The sequence below is a fragment of the Mytilus trossulus genome, chromosome 10, assembly GCF_036588685.1.
Source record: "Mytilus trossulus isolate FHL-02 chromosome 10, PNRI_Mtr1.1.1.hap1, whole genome shotgun sequence".
Classification (NCBI taxonomy): domain Eukaryota; kingdom Metazoa; phylum Mollusca; class Bivalvia; order Mytilida; family Mytilidae; genus Mytilus; species Mytilus trossulus.
In genome coordinates this window covers 3069194-3089259 of record NC_086382.1, presented here as the reverse complement: position 1 = coordinate 3089259, position 20066 = coordinate 3069194, and the positions used below count along the sequence as shown (strand labels likewise).

The 20066-nt window shown below is 31.1% G+C and overlaps 1 protein-coding gene across 1 annotated transcript in view; it reads left to right on the top strand.

Annotated features, from left to right (window-relative positions):
* LOC134686565 (proto-oncogene tyrosine-protein kinase ROS-like) overlaps nucleotides 1–20066 on the top strand; it is a 106257-nt gene that overhangs the window by 41424 nt on the left and 44767 nt on the right. The window contains exons 6-8 of the mRNA XM_063546237.1: nucleotides 886–1106; nucleotides 5162–5243; nucleotides 10725–11021. Coding sequence (XP_063402307.1) covers nucleotides 886–1106; nucleotides 5162–5243; nucleotides 10725–11021 — 600 coding nt within the window. The remainder of the gene's footprint in view (nucleotides 1–885; nucleotides 1107–5161; nucleotides 5244–10724; nucleotides 11022–20066) is intronic.

Genomic DNA, 20066 nt, shown 5'->3' with positions numbered 1-20066 from the left:
GGAAAATTTAAAACAGAAAGTCCCTTATCCATGCAATGACAAAATCGAAAGCTCAACACATCAAACTATAAATGGACAAAACTGTCATATTCCTGACTTGGTACAAGTGATTTCTATAACCATAGAAAATGGTGGATTTAACCTGTTTTATAGCTAGCTAAACCTTTGACTTGTATGACAGTATCCACTATATGACAACGTCATGTGTGAACAAAACAAACAGATAGATAATAGGTAAAAATGTAACAAAATTACTGAAAACTGAGTGTCTTAGCTCACTTATTTAAACATTCAATTATGCATTTAAGAATGTATGGCACAGTTTGTGTCAACCAATAACAAAGTGGAAGAAGACATCAAAGGGCCCAAGACGAACAGACATAACCATGGAAAATAGCAAAAAATGGGCAAAAGACAAACAAAATTATACCAAACAAAACATATCAAAAGGCTGAGCAACATATATCCATACCCGTAGCCAGGGGGGATTGAAACCAAATTAGCACTGTTAAAGTTAACGTTCTTTTCTAATTGTGACTGTTAAAGTCCAGTTCATGAGTCCAAATACCCCCCCCTGGAAATTCCTGGATACGGGCCTGTATATACCACTTAAAACCATGTAATCTCAGGTTCTCAGTAAGGGCCCTCAACAATTTTGTATGAAACGATTCCAAATATAAAAAAAAAGATGGTTAAAGGCATTTGAAATTTTCACTGAAATGCTGATTAAAATTTAGGAGTACTCACTGAGGAGTGCAAAATATGCCTACTTCTTAAAATGACTGATTTGTTTTTTGTAAAAGAATAAACCTAGTATGCTCCTCAAAATTCATCTTTGTATTTCATATCTTTTTATTACATTATGTATTCTTTTTATATTTTCAGAATATTTAGGAGATCTTCCAGCTCCAGAACTAAAGCATGGTTCCAAAGGTTACTCATTCCTTACTCTACATTGGAGTGGACCAATCAATAACAATGTTACATATTACATTCAGAGTCGTGTATTAGACACCAATGGTGATTGGTCAATCTATGGTGGCTCTTTAGCACAACCAAACGGAGATCTAAAAATAACTGATTTACAGCCATTTATGAATTATACGGTAAGAATGAATTGAAACTGTATATTCCTTCTGGTATTTGAATTTGAAAAATAGGACAAATGTTGTTGACTCATTTGCAATTGTGGACACCAATTTTGTAACCCAAGAATAATAATGAATTAACAGTATGCTAGAAAGGCAGGGCTTTTAACTTTAGTTTAGGGGGAGGGTTACTGATGTCCTAAATTTTCAATAGGCAAAAATAATGTTAAATTATTTAGTAAAACCCTTAATTAAAGAAAGCAAAGTTCACAGTTTTAGAATCATTTGTTTTGTAGGTAATTGATTAATTTGAGTTTTGTTGATTGTTGAAGGTCATTCCTTGAAGATTCTGAAATGTTGATTATTTTTTATCAGTGAAAATGCTTACCCAGGATTTTTGGAGTTTTATCTTGGAAATATTGTCTGCTTCTTTAATAAGTCCCAGAAGAATAATGAGACAGTATATTAAAAAAAATGTATAAAATAGTATTATATAATGTTTATTAATATGTAATATTTATGGATTAAAGCCACTTAGACTACTTTGTTACATTGATTTACAATCCAGACGGTGTTCCCTGTTGATCCCAATTCATATCAAATCCGTTTCATTTTCTTATAATATGATAAACAATAGAAGTCTTGCCAATTTGGACATAATAAGCTTTTATAGTCCTAAGAAACCAATATTAACCTCTGTCTGTGACCTCACTCAATATTGATTCCCTAAATCCATGGGAGCTTAAATCCCAATGGCAAAAGACAATAATTGGCCTTTAAAGAATCTCAAAAGGTGATGGATAGAACCCGAAAAGAAAGCAATGATACACTATTTGTATTGGTTGGATAACAGTTGTGAAAATTTTACCCATAATTCATTAAATTCTATTGGTGATTTGCTCGTTTATTATTTAAAAATCGCTCAAATAATGTGATAATGAAATAGCAAGTCCCTATTCCATAACTTATTTGACTTATTTCCAACAAACTAATTGAGGGGAAAATGTAACGTAAAAATGGCTGTTTTAAAATACTGTGAATTCAGAAATTATTGCAATGTTTTTATAAATGCAAATAATGTGACTGGAATCAGATAAAGCAATAATAAGAAAACTGAAACATAGATCTCTTAGCAGTTTTTTGGTAATCCCAATATTTAAACTCGCAATTTTGTCTATTCCTGAAAAAAAACGCTTTTATAAATGCAAGCAATAATTTCTGAATTTACAGTACTACACATAGTTTCATTTAAGGTTATTGTCTTTAATGTAACCCAAGAGTAGTAATATAATATCTTGATTATTTAGATTTTTATATTTCTACAAATTTATCGTTTAATACTCCTACTGTTTAGTTGAATTCTTGGAAATCGTAGAAATATTTACGAAATGTCATCATTTAAGTACAATCTGATATTACAGCTTATGTTATGATACCTAACAAGGCCAATAAAGGGCAATTATCAAGGAGAAAGTTGACAGTGTATTGAGAAAAGTTGTCAGTTTAAAGAGGTTAATTAGGTTCTGATGTCAATATTTCCTTGTCAGAAATGACAGAGGCTTAATTGAATGTCTTTTATGAACAGATATAAAATTACTAAAATTTCTTTAATTAGTTCTAAGGAATATTTATAAATGTATTACCAAATTTTTAGGTTTTAGTTTAAGTGCTGTTTTTTTTTTAATTTAAATTTATTAAATTTGAAATTCATATTTTGAATTAGTTTCAACTTTGAGTCAGAAATAGTTATTTGTGTTTGCAAAATTAAATAAACCCTAATCGGAAGAGAGCTGAAATCTAAAAACAGTAACATTACAGACTTCAACTAGGAGCAAAACCCTTAGGACATAGTTATAAAAGGCCCTGACATGACAAATGTAAAACAACCCCATTCTGTACAAAAAAAACCACTATAGTAGATTCTTACATTTATTTCATTTGGCAGATAACATAGCAAATATATAAAACTAAATATATCCCAATTACCAAGTTTAAATAGGAAGTTCTACATGTGGAGAAGGATCTGCTTACCCCTTCAGGAGCACCTGAGATCACCCGCTGCCTCTGATTGGGTTCATGTTGCTCAGTCTTTAGTTATTGATGTTCTGTCTTCTGATCGATTTTTTGCTTTTTGCCTTGATACATGTCCAGATGTCAATGAGTTTGATTATCCCTTTGTTAAATCCGCCTCTATTTGATATTTATTTTGTAGATGTTAAAGCAGTTTAACCTTCATGAAGTTTTATTTGATAAATGTAATACCCAGATGAGCTTAAAATTGTTGGCGTTTTTATCCCTCTTGGGATTCAGAGGACACGTGTGTCTGAATCTTTTTTGTGTGATAATTGGAAATAATTGTGCACAGAAAAATGCAAATCCAAAAACAGATTATAGGAACTGCAAGGTTAACCTTTTTTTTTTAAAGAAAAAGAATGAGAAAATAATCATTAAGGGGGCATTGAAACAATCACAAATAGACTATTTAAAAGAGAAAATATGGCTTAAAAGAAAACATAATTAAACTAAATTTCTTTGTTCTTTAAAAATTACCTAATAAGAACGAATAAAGATTGAATGAATATTGCATGTTTTTGTCCAGTTGCAAACATTTCATGCATGTTCAGAATGATAGATAAAGAGGAAAATAAGAAAACAATAAGGGAGAGTTTGCCATAGTTTGAATGGATATTTGAACTGCTTGTAAGGGTGTTATTATGGTTTAAACAGTATTAGTAAAAATGTAGATAAGTCCCAGGTAGGCAGCTGCAGAAACAACAATTTTATCTTGTTTGTATTTACCTGAAAAAAATCTGCATTTCTAATCCTCATTAATTGAATTAGTCTGATCAGAATCAGCTGTTTAATTGTTTTTTTTTTTTTGTAATTTTGTAACAGTATAATTAGGGGTTTTGAGTTTAAGATAAATGGCATTTGAATTTCAGCAGTAACAAAAACTAGTAGATCATTTTTTCCAAAGAATTATAAAACAAATAGACAGTTTGCACTGTAACTTAATCATCTGTGATTACTGACTGGAAAAACCAGTGGACTGTCTGTTACCTCTCATGGAATTTTGTTTTTGCTGTCAAAACGTGCTACACTTTACATTTTTGAGTGTCTAAACATTTTATATTTTATGAATGAACTTTAAATTTACAGCATGCGTTATATCACAGCACAGGATATTATATAACACAAACTTAATTATATAATTAGGAGATTTCTTTGTTTGTTGAAATTTAATCCTCTGCTGTTGTTGATAAAAGTTGATAAAAGCACTGGAGAGGGGCATCAGTCAACACTATACCCTTGGCAGGGTGATAAATGTATCTGTAACTGTTTAATAGACAGATTGTGTTTTTTAGCAAAAAAAACAAGAGGCTCAAAGTTGTTTTTAAAGCTTCAAATTGTTCTGCCAAATATTTAAATGACAAAATTGTATTATAACTGTTGTTGATTTGAGGTTTGACATTTATTTATATATGACTGGCTTCTACATTGTCAAATTGAGCCTGGGATTTGTTTTTTTGAAAAGGGGGGTTGGGTTGGCAGGTTAAACTTGAAGTCTCATTTAAAAGAACCTGTGCTTTTTATTAGAAATAGACCAATCAAATTAGCTTTGAATTAATCTGGTGACCTGAGGCAATTTTTAAATGTGATCATACACCTAAGTGGGGTGTCCTGCTGGGTTCCCATATATGAATTTAACGCTATTCAAAAGAGCTTAAAATAGATTTATAGAAGGGCTATATATGGTATATCAAATTTCAAATTTAGAATTGTTAATAGAATACTTGGTATTTATGAGTGCTCTAAGGCCATGAATAATAACAGCGGGGGAAAAACTGTTTTATACGTTACAGAACGACAACCTAACAAATTAGTAACCCCTGGTCATAAAACTTTCAAGCACAATTTTAGTACTCAGACTCAAGAATCAACCAATCAAAATGTGGGATTTCATGTTTCTAGCATGATTTTTGTGCTTCAAGCACTGAGCAAAGTTTTATGACTTCAACACCAGGAACATCATCTTTTTGTTTATATTTTAAAAGTTTTTTTTATATTTTCAGTTCCGTATTTCATTAGTGATTACCACAACAGAAGTACTGTACACCAAAGAATCAGAAATAATAACAACTTTACCACATGGAGGTAAGTGATTTATGATTGGTCAATCACAGGGAGTAAGTTACTGTCGCCCTTCAATGATATAATTGAGAATTGAAATTGGGAATGTGTCAAAGAGACAACAACCCGACCATTGAAAAAACAACAGCAGAAGGCCACCAACAGGTCTTCAATGTAGCAAGAAATTCCCGCTCCCATAGGCGTCCTTCAGCTTGCCCCTTCAATGAGACTTTAGCACTGATACTTCTTTTTTAAAAAAAGCGTCAAAAATCTATAAAGAATAGTCACCATTGCATGTTTATCTTATTATTTATGATAACTTTAATATTGTCAAGTGGCCAGTTGTACTTTTACAATTTTGATCATTGAATGAAGACAAATAAATCCAGAAATCTAGAAAACATCAATCCACTAGTGAATTGTGTATGTAAATATTGTGATAATGCTTAACAACTTTTAATTATATTTTGTCACCAACCATCCGGTAATATTTAAATCGGTAGAATTATGCGACCATCTTCTTCACCCTAGAGAATGTTCTATAGTGTGTTTTAGTGCTATGAGACCTAAATTTGTACTATATTAATAATTTTCTTTTTGTTATTCATTTGGAAACCATTAATATTTGTCCAGGAAATAATTTTATCAAAATACAATGTACCAGTATGTCTTACGACCAGACATTTGTGTTAGTAGAGTAGCCTGTCAAGAACCTTAAAAATTCAGGATGTCCAAGACTGCAGGAGAGGTCTTTGCTCTCTAATATTTTATTCTCATTTCTTCAAAATTTTGAAGGATCTGCTTTTCCCATTGTCTTAACTTCCTTTGAACTATTGATAATTATTTTTGATAATTTGATTTTAAATTTATTTGATTCATTCATAGTTTTCAAATTTGTTTGTAAGCAAGATATGGTTACTTATCCTTCAGTAGCACCTAATATCAGCCCTGTTGGTTTTTTTTTGGGGGGGGGGGGTGTTGCTCAGTCTTCAGTTTTTATGCCCCACCTACAATAGTAGAGGGGCATTATGTTTTCTGGTCTCTGCATCCGTTTGTCCGTCCAACCGTCCGTTCATTCGTTTGTCTGTCAAGTTTCAGGTAAAAGTTTTTGGTTGGTATTTTTTAATGAAGTTGAAGTCCAATCAACTTGAAACTTAGTACACATGTTCCCCATTATATGATATTTCTAATTTTAATTCCAAATTAAAGTTTTGACCCCAATTTCCCGGTCCACTGAACATAGAAAATGATAATGCGAGTGGGGCATCCGTGTACTATGGACACATCTTTGTTGATAATTTAATTTTAAAGTTTTTGATACATTCAGAGTTTTCAAATTTGTTTGTAAGCAAGATATGTTTACTTATCCTTCAGTAGCACCTAATATCACCCCTGTTGGTTTTTTTTGGGGGGGGGATTGCTCAGTCTTCAGTTTTTATATGACTTGGTCGTATATTGGTATCACGTTGTTGTATGTTGTGTTTTATGTTTTATTGTCCTTTGTTTAACCTTTTGGCGTTTTTTGCCTTGGCATTGACAGATTATTTTAAACTTCTTAGTTCCCTTCAATATCTTTTGTCTCTCTTTGGGTCTTGTCCTTGATGATTGTTTGTTTGTTTGTTTCTAACTGTTTGTTTATCATGTATCTTTACACATTTTTGGCTTCTAGATCCCAATTATTGTCACATTAAGCAATCATGTCTGTTTGAGTTGCTCACACTTATTTTTGGCAATATGAACGAACTATATTCAACTGCCATACAAATGGAAGATTTAGCTATTTGTAATCAAACTAGGTTAAATCCCCATTTTCGTCCTCAGATCTACGACAGTTGTTTTCAAAAACCAATTTTCAAGATGTTTTGGCCATTTGCCTTCTTCAGTTTCTTTATTTTTCTTCTCAACTACAGTGTAGACATTTTTACTTACACAATCATTAAGATATTATAGATATATATGTTCCCTATTGGAATTTTTGAAACAAAGTTGTTTTCAGTCATTTCATTGGTTGACACATCATAGTCAAGCGTTTGTTTTTTGTAGTTTTTACAGACTTCCTTGTTTGAACAAACCTTGAAGTTTGTTTTTTTATATGCAGTTTTTCACTTTGCCAGAAAAAGAAACATGAATTGTTAGAATAATGAATGATGATATTTGAATACAATAAGAAAAAAAACCCACTTGATATAAATAAACTAGATAGCTTCCTTAAAAAACCAAATAAATAAGTTATTTTGTACTGCTATAATTGTCCTTCAATACAGAAGATAATTGTACTGGAAACAACCTGTGACTCTTTTAAAAAAAAATTTGAAGAACAAAAATATTTTTAAGTCTTGAACTTTATATATTTCAGTTTTTTGTTTCTTAAAATAGTCATTGAATTGATAAAGTGCTTGTAAAAACCCAGTTGTCAAACAAAAAGTGTTTTCTTTAGTTTTCTTATTTTTAAACATCCTTGATGGCTCCCCAACAAATGATTTAGTGAGGAGACATTTTGTTTTTGTTCTTTCATTGAGTATGTCTGCCTGTGTCTGAAAAAATATATAGGAATTGAACAGAACTTTAAAACCTTAAATAAATTGTATCCATTTTTGCACTTTTTGCTGTAGACCTTTTATTGCATATAAGTCAACAACCATTTGATTTTCTGGGGAGGGGGCTATGGTTTTTTTTTTCTGTGCAAACTTTTTTTTCGCCTTTGGCAAAGAACAATCTATTTTTTTTAGAGACAAACTGAAAACAATTTTTTTCTTTCAATTTTAGCATTACATATAGTGGCAGCTGAGGGTGAAACAAACAATTTTTTTTTCTCAGGGTCCAAAACAATTTTTTTTTCCCACCAAAACTTGAAACAAACTTTTTTCCCCAAAAAAACCATAGCCCAACCCCCTCCCCCCCCCCCCCCCCCCCCCCCGAAAATCAAATGGTTGCTGCCTTAGCATTATGCTTGAAAATATTGATCAAAACATATTTTCGTCACTGATAACCTCACTTGTTTGATTTGATTTGATTTTTGGTGTTTTAACGCTATTTTTAAGCCCCTCTTTTTGGCTATTTTGTGGCGGCCAGTTTTTATTGATGGAGGAAGCCAGAGTGTCGATCACTTGTTTGAAGCCTTATTTGCACACTTTTCTAGTTACATCCTGTACAGAATAAGTTGTTTGCTATTCAATAAAAGTCTGACATGAGGAGTTTCTATCTTTAATTGCACTTGAATTTGTTTCAATCAATTTCATTAGATTGATGCCATGTTTGACGTGATATTTGGTACCATGTAAATACAGCTTTGGATTCATTTGCATTTTGAAAAATGAATTTTAATTGGCAGAGGATATTCATGTCTATGCTAGCTCCATTAATATCACTAAGAGGCTATGTATGACACTTAAGGATTGGCAGACAATGTTGATAGAAGAAATCGGCTCATGTTAAAATCTTAATTATTATGTAATCTTCAATTAATGAGATTATGTAGTAGTAGAGATAAAATATAACTTGCATGTTGATTTTCAGATTATCTGCAAAGTATTGCCTCTTGGGGAATGTTTGTTCAAATTTCATAGCATATTACGTTAATAAGTCTTATATCGTGTAGACTTTTGAGAATATGGTTTTAATCAGACGTCATTACACTTTTTGAGTTTTCTTCAATATGGTTTGACTTTTAAAATAATTTTTTTTTTGAGTTATTTTAACATGCTTTCAAGTTGTTTGACATTCTAACATACAGAGAATTTGTATAGTCCATGTAAAAACAGTGCAGCACATGCACAGTAAAGTAATATGCTCAAAATGTTCTCATAAGGCTGCATACGTAATAGCTAATAAAATTGAAAATGGAAATGGGAAATATTGTCACAGAGACAACAACCTGACTGAAGAGAAGATAACAGCCAAATTAAGGCAACTAATGTTTGGAAAACTTAATTATTTGAATTTGTTTCCTGAAGTCCAAACAATCATTTAAGCATCAAAGACTGCATTAGCAATAAAGTAATCGTTTAAATTTTTTTTGGACATGTTTGGTTGGCAAATGAACTTTTTCAATTATAAAACTCTTTTTCTGTAAAAAATTAAGATAATTAATCTCTATGATGCATTAGTTTTGTAAACAAACAGCTTAAAATTTAAATAGAACAGTTTGATTATTTCCTGTCAACTAAGTTAAAATATATTTGAGTCTGTTCTACAATGAGTGCAGCACTTCCTAGAAATAGTGATTTATGGAGAAATTAAATAATTAAATTAAAATAAATTTTTAACAACCTCAAGCCTTACATCTTCGCTAGCCAAGGGTTTCGATCTAATCCCGTTCTCTCAACCCTTGACAGATTAAGCCAACATTTGTGATATCAATGTTGCACCATCTATCGGTTAAAGTCACACCCATTCCGACTACATTATTGTTGACCAATGGTAGCACTTGAACTCTTCAATTTGGAGGTAAAAACACTGTAGCATCTAGATTCTACACACTTGGTAAAGCAGGAAACGAAAATGTACGTCAACATTCATGCATTTGTGCATGAAACATACACAGGAACTTCTATCAGTTGATTAAAAACATTCAAGTTGTCACTAAATATAGGCGTATGTTTAGTGATGTAAAGACTTGTTACACAATAAAAATGTGGTAACTGTTTACAAACACTTTCTACATTTACATGTGATCATGTTATAGGCACTTTTTGATTGGATGCATCGAGTTTCTACTGCAACCAATACAAATCCTTAAATTGTGTCTCCAAAACTTTATCTCAATCTGCCAAGGGTGGAGAGAACCGGAGACTTGATCGTAACCCTTGGTTAGCGAAGATGCAAGCCTTAGTGCTTTCTTTTATTTATAGAATTTAAAACATTTACATTTTCTGTTTTCATCAAATTTTCAACTTTTTTTTAGATAGAATGAAGCATTAAATGATTTTTTATCTAAGTTTAGAGTATTCTCAAATGGCAGACGAAAGTTTGTTAACCATATCACAAGGCCAAAGCATTTGAAATAACTGATGTTAAGTGTAAAAATGACCTACAAATTGGATTTTTTTTTATTTGTTTGGCTTTTGCATGTTTTATCTAGACAGTAGATATAGGAAAATGTGGTGTGAGTGCCAATGAGACAACTCTCCATCCAAACAACAATTCAAAAATTAAACCATTATAGGTTAAAGTACGGCCTTCAACACGGAGCCTTGGCTCACACCGAACAACAAGCTATAAAAGGTTCATTTTATATTTTGATGGCTGTAAAATTGTAGGAACGACCTTAATTGTCAACCTTTAAAGTTCAAATACCCTTTTTTAGCCATCAGTCTTAGATTTTCCCTAAAACTTTCCCATAATTCACCGCATCACATTTTTATTGTATACAATCATGTCAATTGGGGAAAAAATGTTATTTTAACAAAAATATTACCATCATTATATGGTCTTGTGGGTATATTCTCAGTTTCCCGAGAAATGTATAGCCTGATGATGTTTCACATTTGTCATCTTTTATTTCAGCACCCTCTGCTCCAATAATCACAGAAATTTCTGCACCAACATGCTCTGTGATATCGTTGTCATGGAAACCACCAGTGTACACCAATGGGCATCTACTAAGTTACCGATTATACCTGAAACCTATCAACAACAAAGATGTCTATGACACGAGCGTGGAAGTTCCTCCGGATGTTACATCCTGGACCTTTCGTCAGTTAAAATCATCTCAGGAATATATTGTTGCCATGACTGCAAGAAATCAAGATGGCGAAGGACAAACAGACAGAGCAAATATGACAACACCAAGTTCAAGTAGCTGTAAGTAGTTTGTGATTGGATACTATCTGTAGTCATGGTAACTTCAAGCTGAGGCCTGAAATTATTAATTTTACATACTTATGGATATTTGGTAAAAGTGCCAATGAGATAACTCTCCTCCGAGTCACAATTTGTAAAAGTAAACCATTATAGGTCAAAGTACAGCCTTTAACACGGATCCTCAGCTCACACCAAACATTTTAGATTTTAGATGTAATATGTATTTCAAGGATTGTCTGTACCGGTTAAATTTAATCAGACCGTATTTAATTTTAGTTCAAAATATTTGTCAATGAGAATTTTACATAATTTGATCCAGTGACCTCTGGATTCAGGTTTCTTTTGAGATAAAATTAAGAATGGAAACATATAACAAAGAATTTTATAAAAACATCTAGATATATAAGCAACCAACTTAGTGTAGCTCTACTTTACAGTCCCACTTGAGTGATTTTTATATTCACAACACCATTTTTTCCAGAGAGCAATTTTCAGCTTGGCATTGATATTCGGCAAGAAAATTGGTTAACACAGGAATAATTGCTATTGTACTCATTATACTCCTTTGTGTCAATATTTAGCACTATGTAAAAGAATTCTTGTGTTTTTTTGATGACGTACAACAAACACAAATATTAGAATACCAAAGAGTACAACAGCTAGTACATACTAATATTAGTATAGAACATACTACCTACGTATGTACTCAATAAAACTTAGTGACAGTAATTAACATAGAGAATTCTCGTTTACACACATCTATGGTAGTTAAGTGATTCTATTTACAATCTCAAGTAATTTGGGGCAGGTGTTACCTGTGAAATAGGTGAAGGTATACATCAGTAGATAAAATCAGTACTGTAGATGTTTGTATGCATGTTGTATGTTTAAGTTTTTCGATAAAGACCAAGAAAACACAGAAACTGCAAATGGTATATGATTTTGACGTATTAAACCATAATGAATTGCATCTTGACCTTATTTCTTTCTTTCTTGGTACTTTAAGTTCAGTAGAACTGTTATGATTACTGGTATTTCAAATAAAGTTAGAAAAATTAAACAGTAAGAATATAATTTGATCAAAAAGTTTGCTATATCCGCAAGTCACACAGCTATCAGCCTATTTCCTTTCTTCCCTGTGTATTATGTAAGTTCCGCTTGTTTCAGATAAGCTTATAACAATAATGCGATGTTACATAATAAAGCTCTTTCTTAAAATTACAAAGTAACAGTTAAAGAAACGATTACCTTGTAAATTGTCTACTTAAAGTAGAAAAGTTAAGATAAATACATCACCTACAGGCTGCACTGATTTATTGATTTTAACCAATTTACAGAATTATCTGAATTTTATGTTTATAACAAGGGAGGTTACTCCATTAAGCATTAAAAAAAAATTTGGACAAATTTATGCTTATGAAGTTCTATTGTTGGAAAATAAAATATTGGAATATATATAAACTTTTCATTTGTTAATCCTCAAATTCTGGAAGACTGTTAGACATAATTTTATGAAAGAGTGACAAAAGATATAAAGGGACGTTATGAAACTTGTACAATTTTTTTCTGCAGTAATGGACATAAAGGTTGTGCACTGCCTTTAATTTTTTATCTGAAAACATTGACTTTCGTTTTAAGCCTTATATTATTTGGAAACCACATGTATTCCATGAACAATGATGAAATACTTAATTTTTAAGTAAGAATGAAAATAAAAGCAGTAAAAGGTATAATTTTTATAAGAAAAAGTCATGAATTATGCAGTTTTCTGTTTTACCGTAAATTTCAATCACAAACACATATAATCAGTTGTTGATATCCCGAAACATGTAAAAATGATAATTAATGTTTTAATTTGTTTACGGAATTACAACATGCAAGTTTGATTTGTCAGAAGTCATGTAAAACATCATCAACGTTTGTTATAAGCCATAACTTATACCAAAAACCAATTTGAACAACTGTCAGTGTTGTAAATTGAAATTTGTTACAATTAATATTGTTGAGTCGATTTTTGGCAAGTGTAAATTGAGGGATTAGTAGACAGGTTTGAAAATTATTAAGAAAAAAATTGATATTTACTCAGAACTGAATAACTTTTGAATTATTCATAGTAATTAATCAGATGTGTTTGCCTAATAAGTTATCTATCTGAAGTTTTACAGAATTATTTTATTTTTTCGTTTTAACAAGTCTTATGTCGTTGTTTCAATATTTGAACACAGATTTTCTGGAAATTATAAATTTAAAACGTGTATTTATTTAGTAACAAACAGAATTTTCAAGTTGACTTGGAAGGACTTTTCAAAGTCGGAAATTGAAGAAAAAATTTGTAAGGGTTCCGCGGAACCCAGTGTCTCGTCTACTTTTGCTGTAAATCGCAGGCTCAACAAAAATGAGGAAAAAAATCAATAAAAATATTCCTCTTGATACTATCTTTTGATTGTAAGAAGCTTGTGTCCAAGTTTGGTAAAAAACTAGGATAGTTAATGAATCTAATAAATGTTTTGAACACTTTAACTGCAGACTGTATGTAATGTTAATTGGAAGAAAATCTAAGTCCATTTAAAAGTTAATTACAGAAAAAATGAAGTAATTTTTTTACAAAATTTACTTAGGAATACTATCTTATGATCATAAATAAGCTTCTGTCCAAGTTTGGTACAAACCCATGGTAGTTTAAGAAAGTTATTAGAATTTTAAAAACTTTAACCACAGAGTGAATGTAATGTTTCCCCGCAGAAAAACTAAGTTCATTTAAAAGTAAAATATGGAAAAAATGGATTATTTTTTTTACAAAATTTACTTCTGGATACTATCTTATGGTCATAAACAAGCTTCTGTCCAAGTTTGGTAGAAATCCAGTATAGTTTAAGAAAGTTATTAAAATTTCAAAAACTTTTAACCACATAGTGAATATTTGTGGACGCCGCCGCCGACGACGCCGACGACGACGCCGACGACGACAGAATGTATGATCTCTTAGTCTCGCTTTTTCGACTAAAGTCGAAGGCTCGACAAAAATCAAATTGCTTTAATTGCTATATAACCATTTTAGGTATGAGGTAAATAATTCAAAAGATTCTTTTTAAAACACAAAAAACAAAAGCAAATACTAAAAAGATTGATGAATGTAGGTTGCTTAACATCCAGTGGCAGATATTTCATGTATGTGCAGGAGGATAAATAAATTGAAACAAAAGTCCTTCAAAATCTGTGATTTATATTTACAATGTATATACCAACAGGATGATGGGACTTACTTGCAATACTCATGTTATGCAAATGATATGTAAATAGGTTGATTGATTGATTGGTTGTTTCTTAATGCATTTCAGAACATAATGGCAAGCTAAAATTAGAAGAAATAGCTATTAATTTTAGAAATTAGCTAAGAATAGCTGTTAGTTGTAGAAATATTTGGGATGTGAGACTTGCTAAGAATTCAATATTTAACACTTTCAGTGAGGACTGATAATTGAAAGATATAGATACCGTTCAATGTGTAAGTTTCTATCTTTGAAAAATAATTTTTTAGCACTTTAAGGGAAGATAAGAAAAATCAGCTACATGTGGGGACATCTATCCTCGATGAAGGTGTGCCTTGTAAGTATATCTTAATGGACACTTTTGACACCTATAAACAAAAGGCAATACACAATTTGTCATTAATATATAACGAAAAAGGAAAAGTAAATCCTTAATGTCTTTACTTGTTATTTTATTTGATTGAAATAGATTCTTTTAAGTACAGACACTTGTCATGATTGTCTCTTAATTGATGGAAAAATTGAAGAATTGTTTTCTAAAATTCAAGATAAAGACTCCATTTAAACTTCACAATTTTGGAATAGTCTAAAAAATAGTCTTGAGTAACGAAAAAAAGAGTTCATTATATCAAGATGTGGGGAACATACACTCTTCCCTCTTCATAGGACTCAGACAACAGCATAAGCAAACTTGGTTAGCAGATATAAAATATTTTGGCTGTATAAAATATCACAACTCCTAAACAATAGATTTTCAAGAGAATATTTCTATGGTTTTGCTTATTGAAGCCCTATAAAAACAAGGAAAATAAGACTTGTAGAGATTAAATTAAGACTTATAAGTTATCAAGATGCACTCATGATGACGATCAAGTTGTCTTCAATTGGAATGTCTTCCTGGTTCTGACTGCATTTTTACAATTTTGTAGTGTTGGCCATTTTGGTGTTATGATTAAGAGTATTTGAGACTACAACTGAGTGTTTTCTACGATTTCTCAGACAAAAGTTCTTGAACTTAACTTTGTTTGATAGATATATTGGATGGTTGCAAGAAGTACAACATAAATAAACAAATATTGGCTAGAAGAGGTCATATCTATATTGGATCAGAAATATAATATCGCTACGGAAATCACATCCACGTTGAATTTGGACATTTTAATCTCGTTCAGTTGATCTGTCTCTGATTGGTTGGTATTGATTGAGGTATTAAGTTCACTGCATTGTCACTATATATCGCAAATTTTTCTACAAAGTACCGAAAAATATCTATGAAGTACCGTTATATATGATTTATTGATGCAGAATTAACACAAGATTTTTGGACAAACTATCATTCTTCATGAGTTATTAATACAAACACGGAATTTGTAAAGAGTTATTATGTTTGACGATTTATTTGTATTGCTACAGATTGGATATAGAATATGATACATAGAAAAATTAAAGCAAGCTTGCAAAAGAGTACTATTATTTATTTAGTTCCATGCTTACTAGATCAATATCATCACTTTTATAGATATTTTTACAGAAATTGTAGACAACTATGTTCAATTTGACTTTCATCATTATTTTACCATAATAAACAGGACATTTTAGGAACCAGAACTACAGAAGAGGAACCTTGGGGTGGGGACAACCAAAAATTAAGGGGAGAAGGATCAGATTATGATCTATAATATTGAGAAAGGAAATGGGGAATGTGTCAAAGCAACAACAACCCGACCATAGAGCAGATAACAGCCAAAGGCCACAAATGGGTCTTCAATGTAGCAAGAATACTAGTTTATACTTAATAGCTGATGAAAAATTAGCCTTTTTGAAAAGTAGAGCTGGTAGTTTCAAATAAATACATATGATTTTCAGATGTCTTGATATTTCAGCAAATAAAAATTCCTCTGTGTTTCTTTAAAGTTTTAAATGGTGTTACCTTGCATTATTTTTGTGAAATTAATGAATCAAGTTTCAAAGGCAAAGTTGACCTAAAGGGCAAATTTGACAAAAAGCAACAAGAAATTTGATTTTTATTCAGGAAAAATAATCAATTATAATTGTCAGTTTTACAATTTTTGTATTTGAAAATTAGCCCCTCGAAAAATGGGCAAAGCAGTGGCATTAATGCATTTAAAATTTGGATAAAACTGAAAAACCTGGACTACTTTTTCATTTTTTTACATAAATAAGGCCGTTAGTTTTCTCGTTTGAATTTTTTTACATTGTCTTATCGGGGCCTTTAATAGCTGACTATGCGGTATGGGCTTTGCTCATTGTTGAAGGCCGTACTGTGACCTATAGTTGTTAATGTTTGTGTCATTTTAGTCTTTTGCGGATAGTTGTCTCATTGGCAATCATACCACATCTTCTTTTTTATATACCAGACTTAATTCACATAGAAGACAATTATAGTAGAATTGGAACTGAAGCAATTAAGTTTAAAAGAATTAAATAAATGTGAGTTATATATTTCTTGTAAGTGAGTTAGTAAAGTAATCAGTGCTGTAATCTAACATTCTGAAATTAAGCATTGAATCAATTTCAGAAATAATTGTTCTAGGTTTATGAAAAAAGACCTAATTTAATTATAAATAGATACAACATGTAATTTAGTGACTTTCAAATTGATCGTCCTTAAATGCATAAAGAAGGAAAATTTAATTATGAATAGATACATTTTTTAATCTAAATTAAATAGTTATGTTACTTGAGTAAAATGTTACTGCTTTTGACATCTTGGTAATTGTTCTTATTTGCATAAATGTAAATAACGTTAATGGAAACGATATTCAATTTTTAGTTGACATGTAAAGTCATTATTTGGTTAGAATAACATATAAACTTTGCGTAACAAAATTGTTTCCTTGTTTGCAATTTGTTTGCTATTTACAATAAAAGAAGTTAAGTGAACTTGAAAGTTTGATTTAAGATTTAAAATGATTTTGATGTTAGTAGACAGGAACTTTATTATGGTATATGTCTTAAAAGTTTGTAGATTAAATTATTATAAAAGTTCATTTCAAATAGAATAAATTTCATGTCAATGTCCTGTTAGCCTTCCTTTCATACATGACAATATATTGTGAATAAAAGGAGATGTGAGTTATAATCTCAGTTAAAACATTAAAAGACAAACAAAAGATATTAAAGGGACATTCAAACTGATAAGTTGAAAATGAACTGACAATGCCATGACTTAAAAATCCAACAATGACCAACAGACAAATAACAGTTCACAAAACACAACATAGAAAAGCAACGACTGAACAACACAATCCTCACCAAAAACTAGGGGTTACAGATTTCAAGTGCTCAGGAAGGGTGAGCAGATCCTGCTCCACATGTTACACCTGTAATGTTGCTCGTGTATACGTATGTGTTAACCTGAATCTAATTAGGTAAGATCCAATCAGCATCCAAATACTTAGAAACCCTGAAGACATTCAGGGGCCAACCAACACACTGTCCTCAGCAAAAAAACCAAGTCTTTATACCATTTTTGTCAAGACCTCAGGTCAGGGATGGACCAAGGAATTTTGAAAGGGGGTAGATGTCATTAAAAAAAACCAACTTCATACTAAAATTTTCTATATCTTTTTTTATATATAAGACATGAGATGTAAATAAAAACCAAACAATGGCAATCAAAGGTGTCCTCTCCCTGGATCCACATCTGCATGTTTACTTATTCTGAAACACAGGTGACCAACATGTTATGCTAACAACAGTTTTAAAGCTTAAGTTTTTTGTGGAAAATGTTTTTTTTTCTTGAGAATTGGCTGAATTTTTTTATACCTTTGTTTGTTATATTCATTCATAATTTCATATGCTTAGCTTAGCCTCTTGATAATTTGAGATTTTGTAGTGGACTCTTTTATCTACCCAGGTGTTCTTATTTAATAGTGTGTCATTGGAGCCTCTATTTAATTCAGAATTTCAGTCTGATCTTTATCAATCTTGTGTTTTTATAGTGCATTACCTCCTGTTAATCTATAAGCTTGTCAGATGTTTATCAGATCTGTGTTACTGCACTTTTGTCATTGATATGTAAGTGATAGCCAATGAGGAAGGAGTTTTACCAGATTTATATGTGATCAAATTTCTCTGGTTTAGTTAATAAAGTTGAAAAAATGTTTTGGTGAACATGTTATATAAAGTTACTCCTTTATTTTTGGTAGAAAATTTTATGCTAGATAAATTTGAGAATTGTCTGGTGCATAGTTTATAATGCATTGTATTTATCCTCATGTATGTAGAAGAAAGAGCACAAAAAATAATTATTATCCAAACATAACATATTTGCATGTTGAAATGAATTTCTTGTTGGTTGTTCGCTCGAGGTTATATTGGAAATTTAATTGAGAATTTTAAAAGTGCAAACCAAAACCCCAAATCTTACCTTAAAAGGTTAATAAACAAATGCACATTGGAATTTTACAGTTGTTATTATAAAAAATTTAAAGGAAAAAGTGCAACTATGCACATTTCAAAAAAGGTTTTTCTTTTCTCTGGTACCTTTAGATTTCTTTATACCTAACTCAGACTTGGAAAGTCAAATTGAAAAAAAAATAAATAATATGATATAGAAATATAAAACTCATCTTGAAATTGTTTTTTTCATCTTGGAATTGACATATGTAACTTTGAACTTAAACAAAACAAGGTTAATTACCTCCCTTTGGTGAACACCAGGGAGTGCAATAGATCATTTACCATTCAAACATATGGAGTCCATCATGACATCTGGCATAAGAAAAACATAGAAATTAATATGTTTTGACTTTACTGACACTTGTACTGAGAAATTAAAATGTACAATTTAGTAGGTTATAAAATTAACCTACTTGTGAGGTGTAATTGCTTCATAAAATACCTAACAACTTCCCCCTCTTATCATGAGCTTTGTCCCCTTTTTTGCAAACCAGCATACTTTTCAATGAACAACTTGGGCCGCCAACAGATTTAGCCTGGTTAAAGGGGTTTTCAAGTTTGGGTTTTAGTTTTTTCCTCAAGAGCTAATTAATACTGCATGCTCAAAAGAAATTTAAAGACAAACACAATGACCAAAAGTCCACAAAACATAGCACAGAAAAACCAAGGATTGAGTAATACAGTACCAAAAATTTAAACAATCAAAAAACCTTAAACACTCCACCAAAGAATTTGATTTTAAAGAAACTGATGTTTTTTTGATTGCTGTCATTGAAATGTCATTGAAATGGCTTTTTTTTTTTACATCCAATACTTTGAAAACTTTTTCTGTTAAACTATATCATCTGATTGCCACTGCCTGCCTGACCTTGCCCCTGCTTAATCTTGTCAACTAGAATTGTATTTGACAGATGGCTGATTTAATGGCCTCCTGGCTATCATGCCATCTTCAGCATGGCAGCTCTTATTTCTAAGGTTGAGAAAAAAAATAACAAAATTTGTTTAACTTTCAAACTAAAACTGTGAACACTGACAGCAAATTGTTTTGACTCATATTTTTAACGAATATTACAATTTCTTTGTTTGAGGACAGATTTTTTGTCATTTAATGACTTTGACTTATAGAAAAGTTTAACACACATTATATAATAAACAGTATGCATTCAAATTATACTAAATTGCCCTGTCTGTGAATAAAATTATATTTTGGCTGGTTACAAATTGAAAACCACTTCATCAAAAACACATGTTATACCAATGTTTTAGTAGTAAACATTTTTGTCATACACAAAAAGATGTAAAAGTGACCCAGATCATGGAGTTAGGTTTCTTTTTCCCACGGATGGTTATT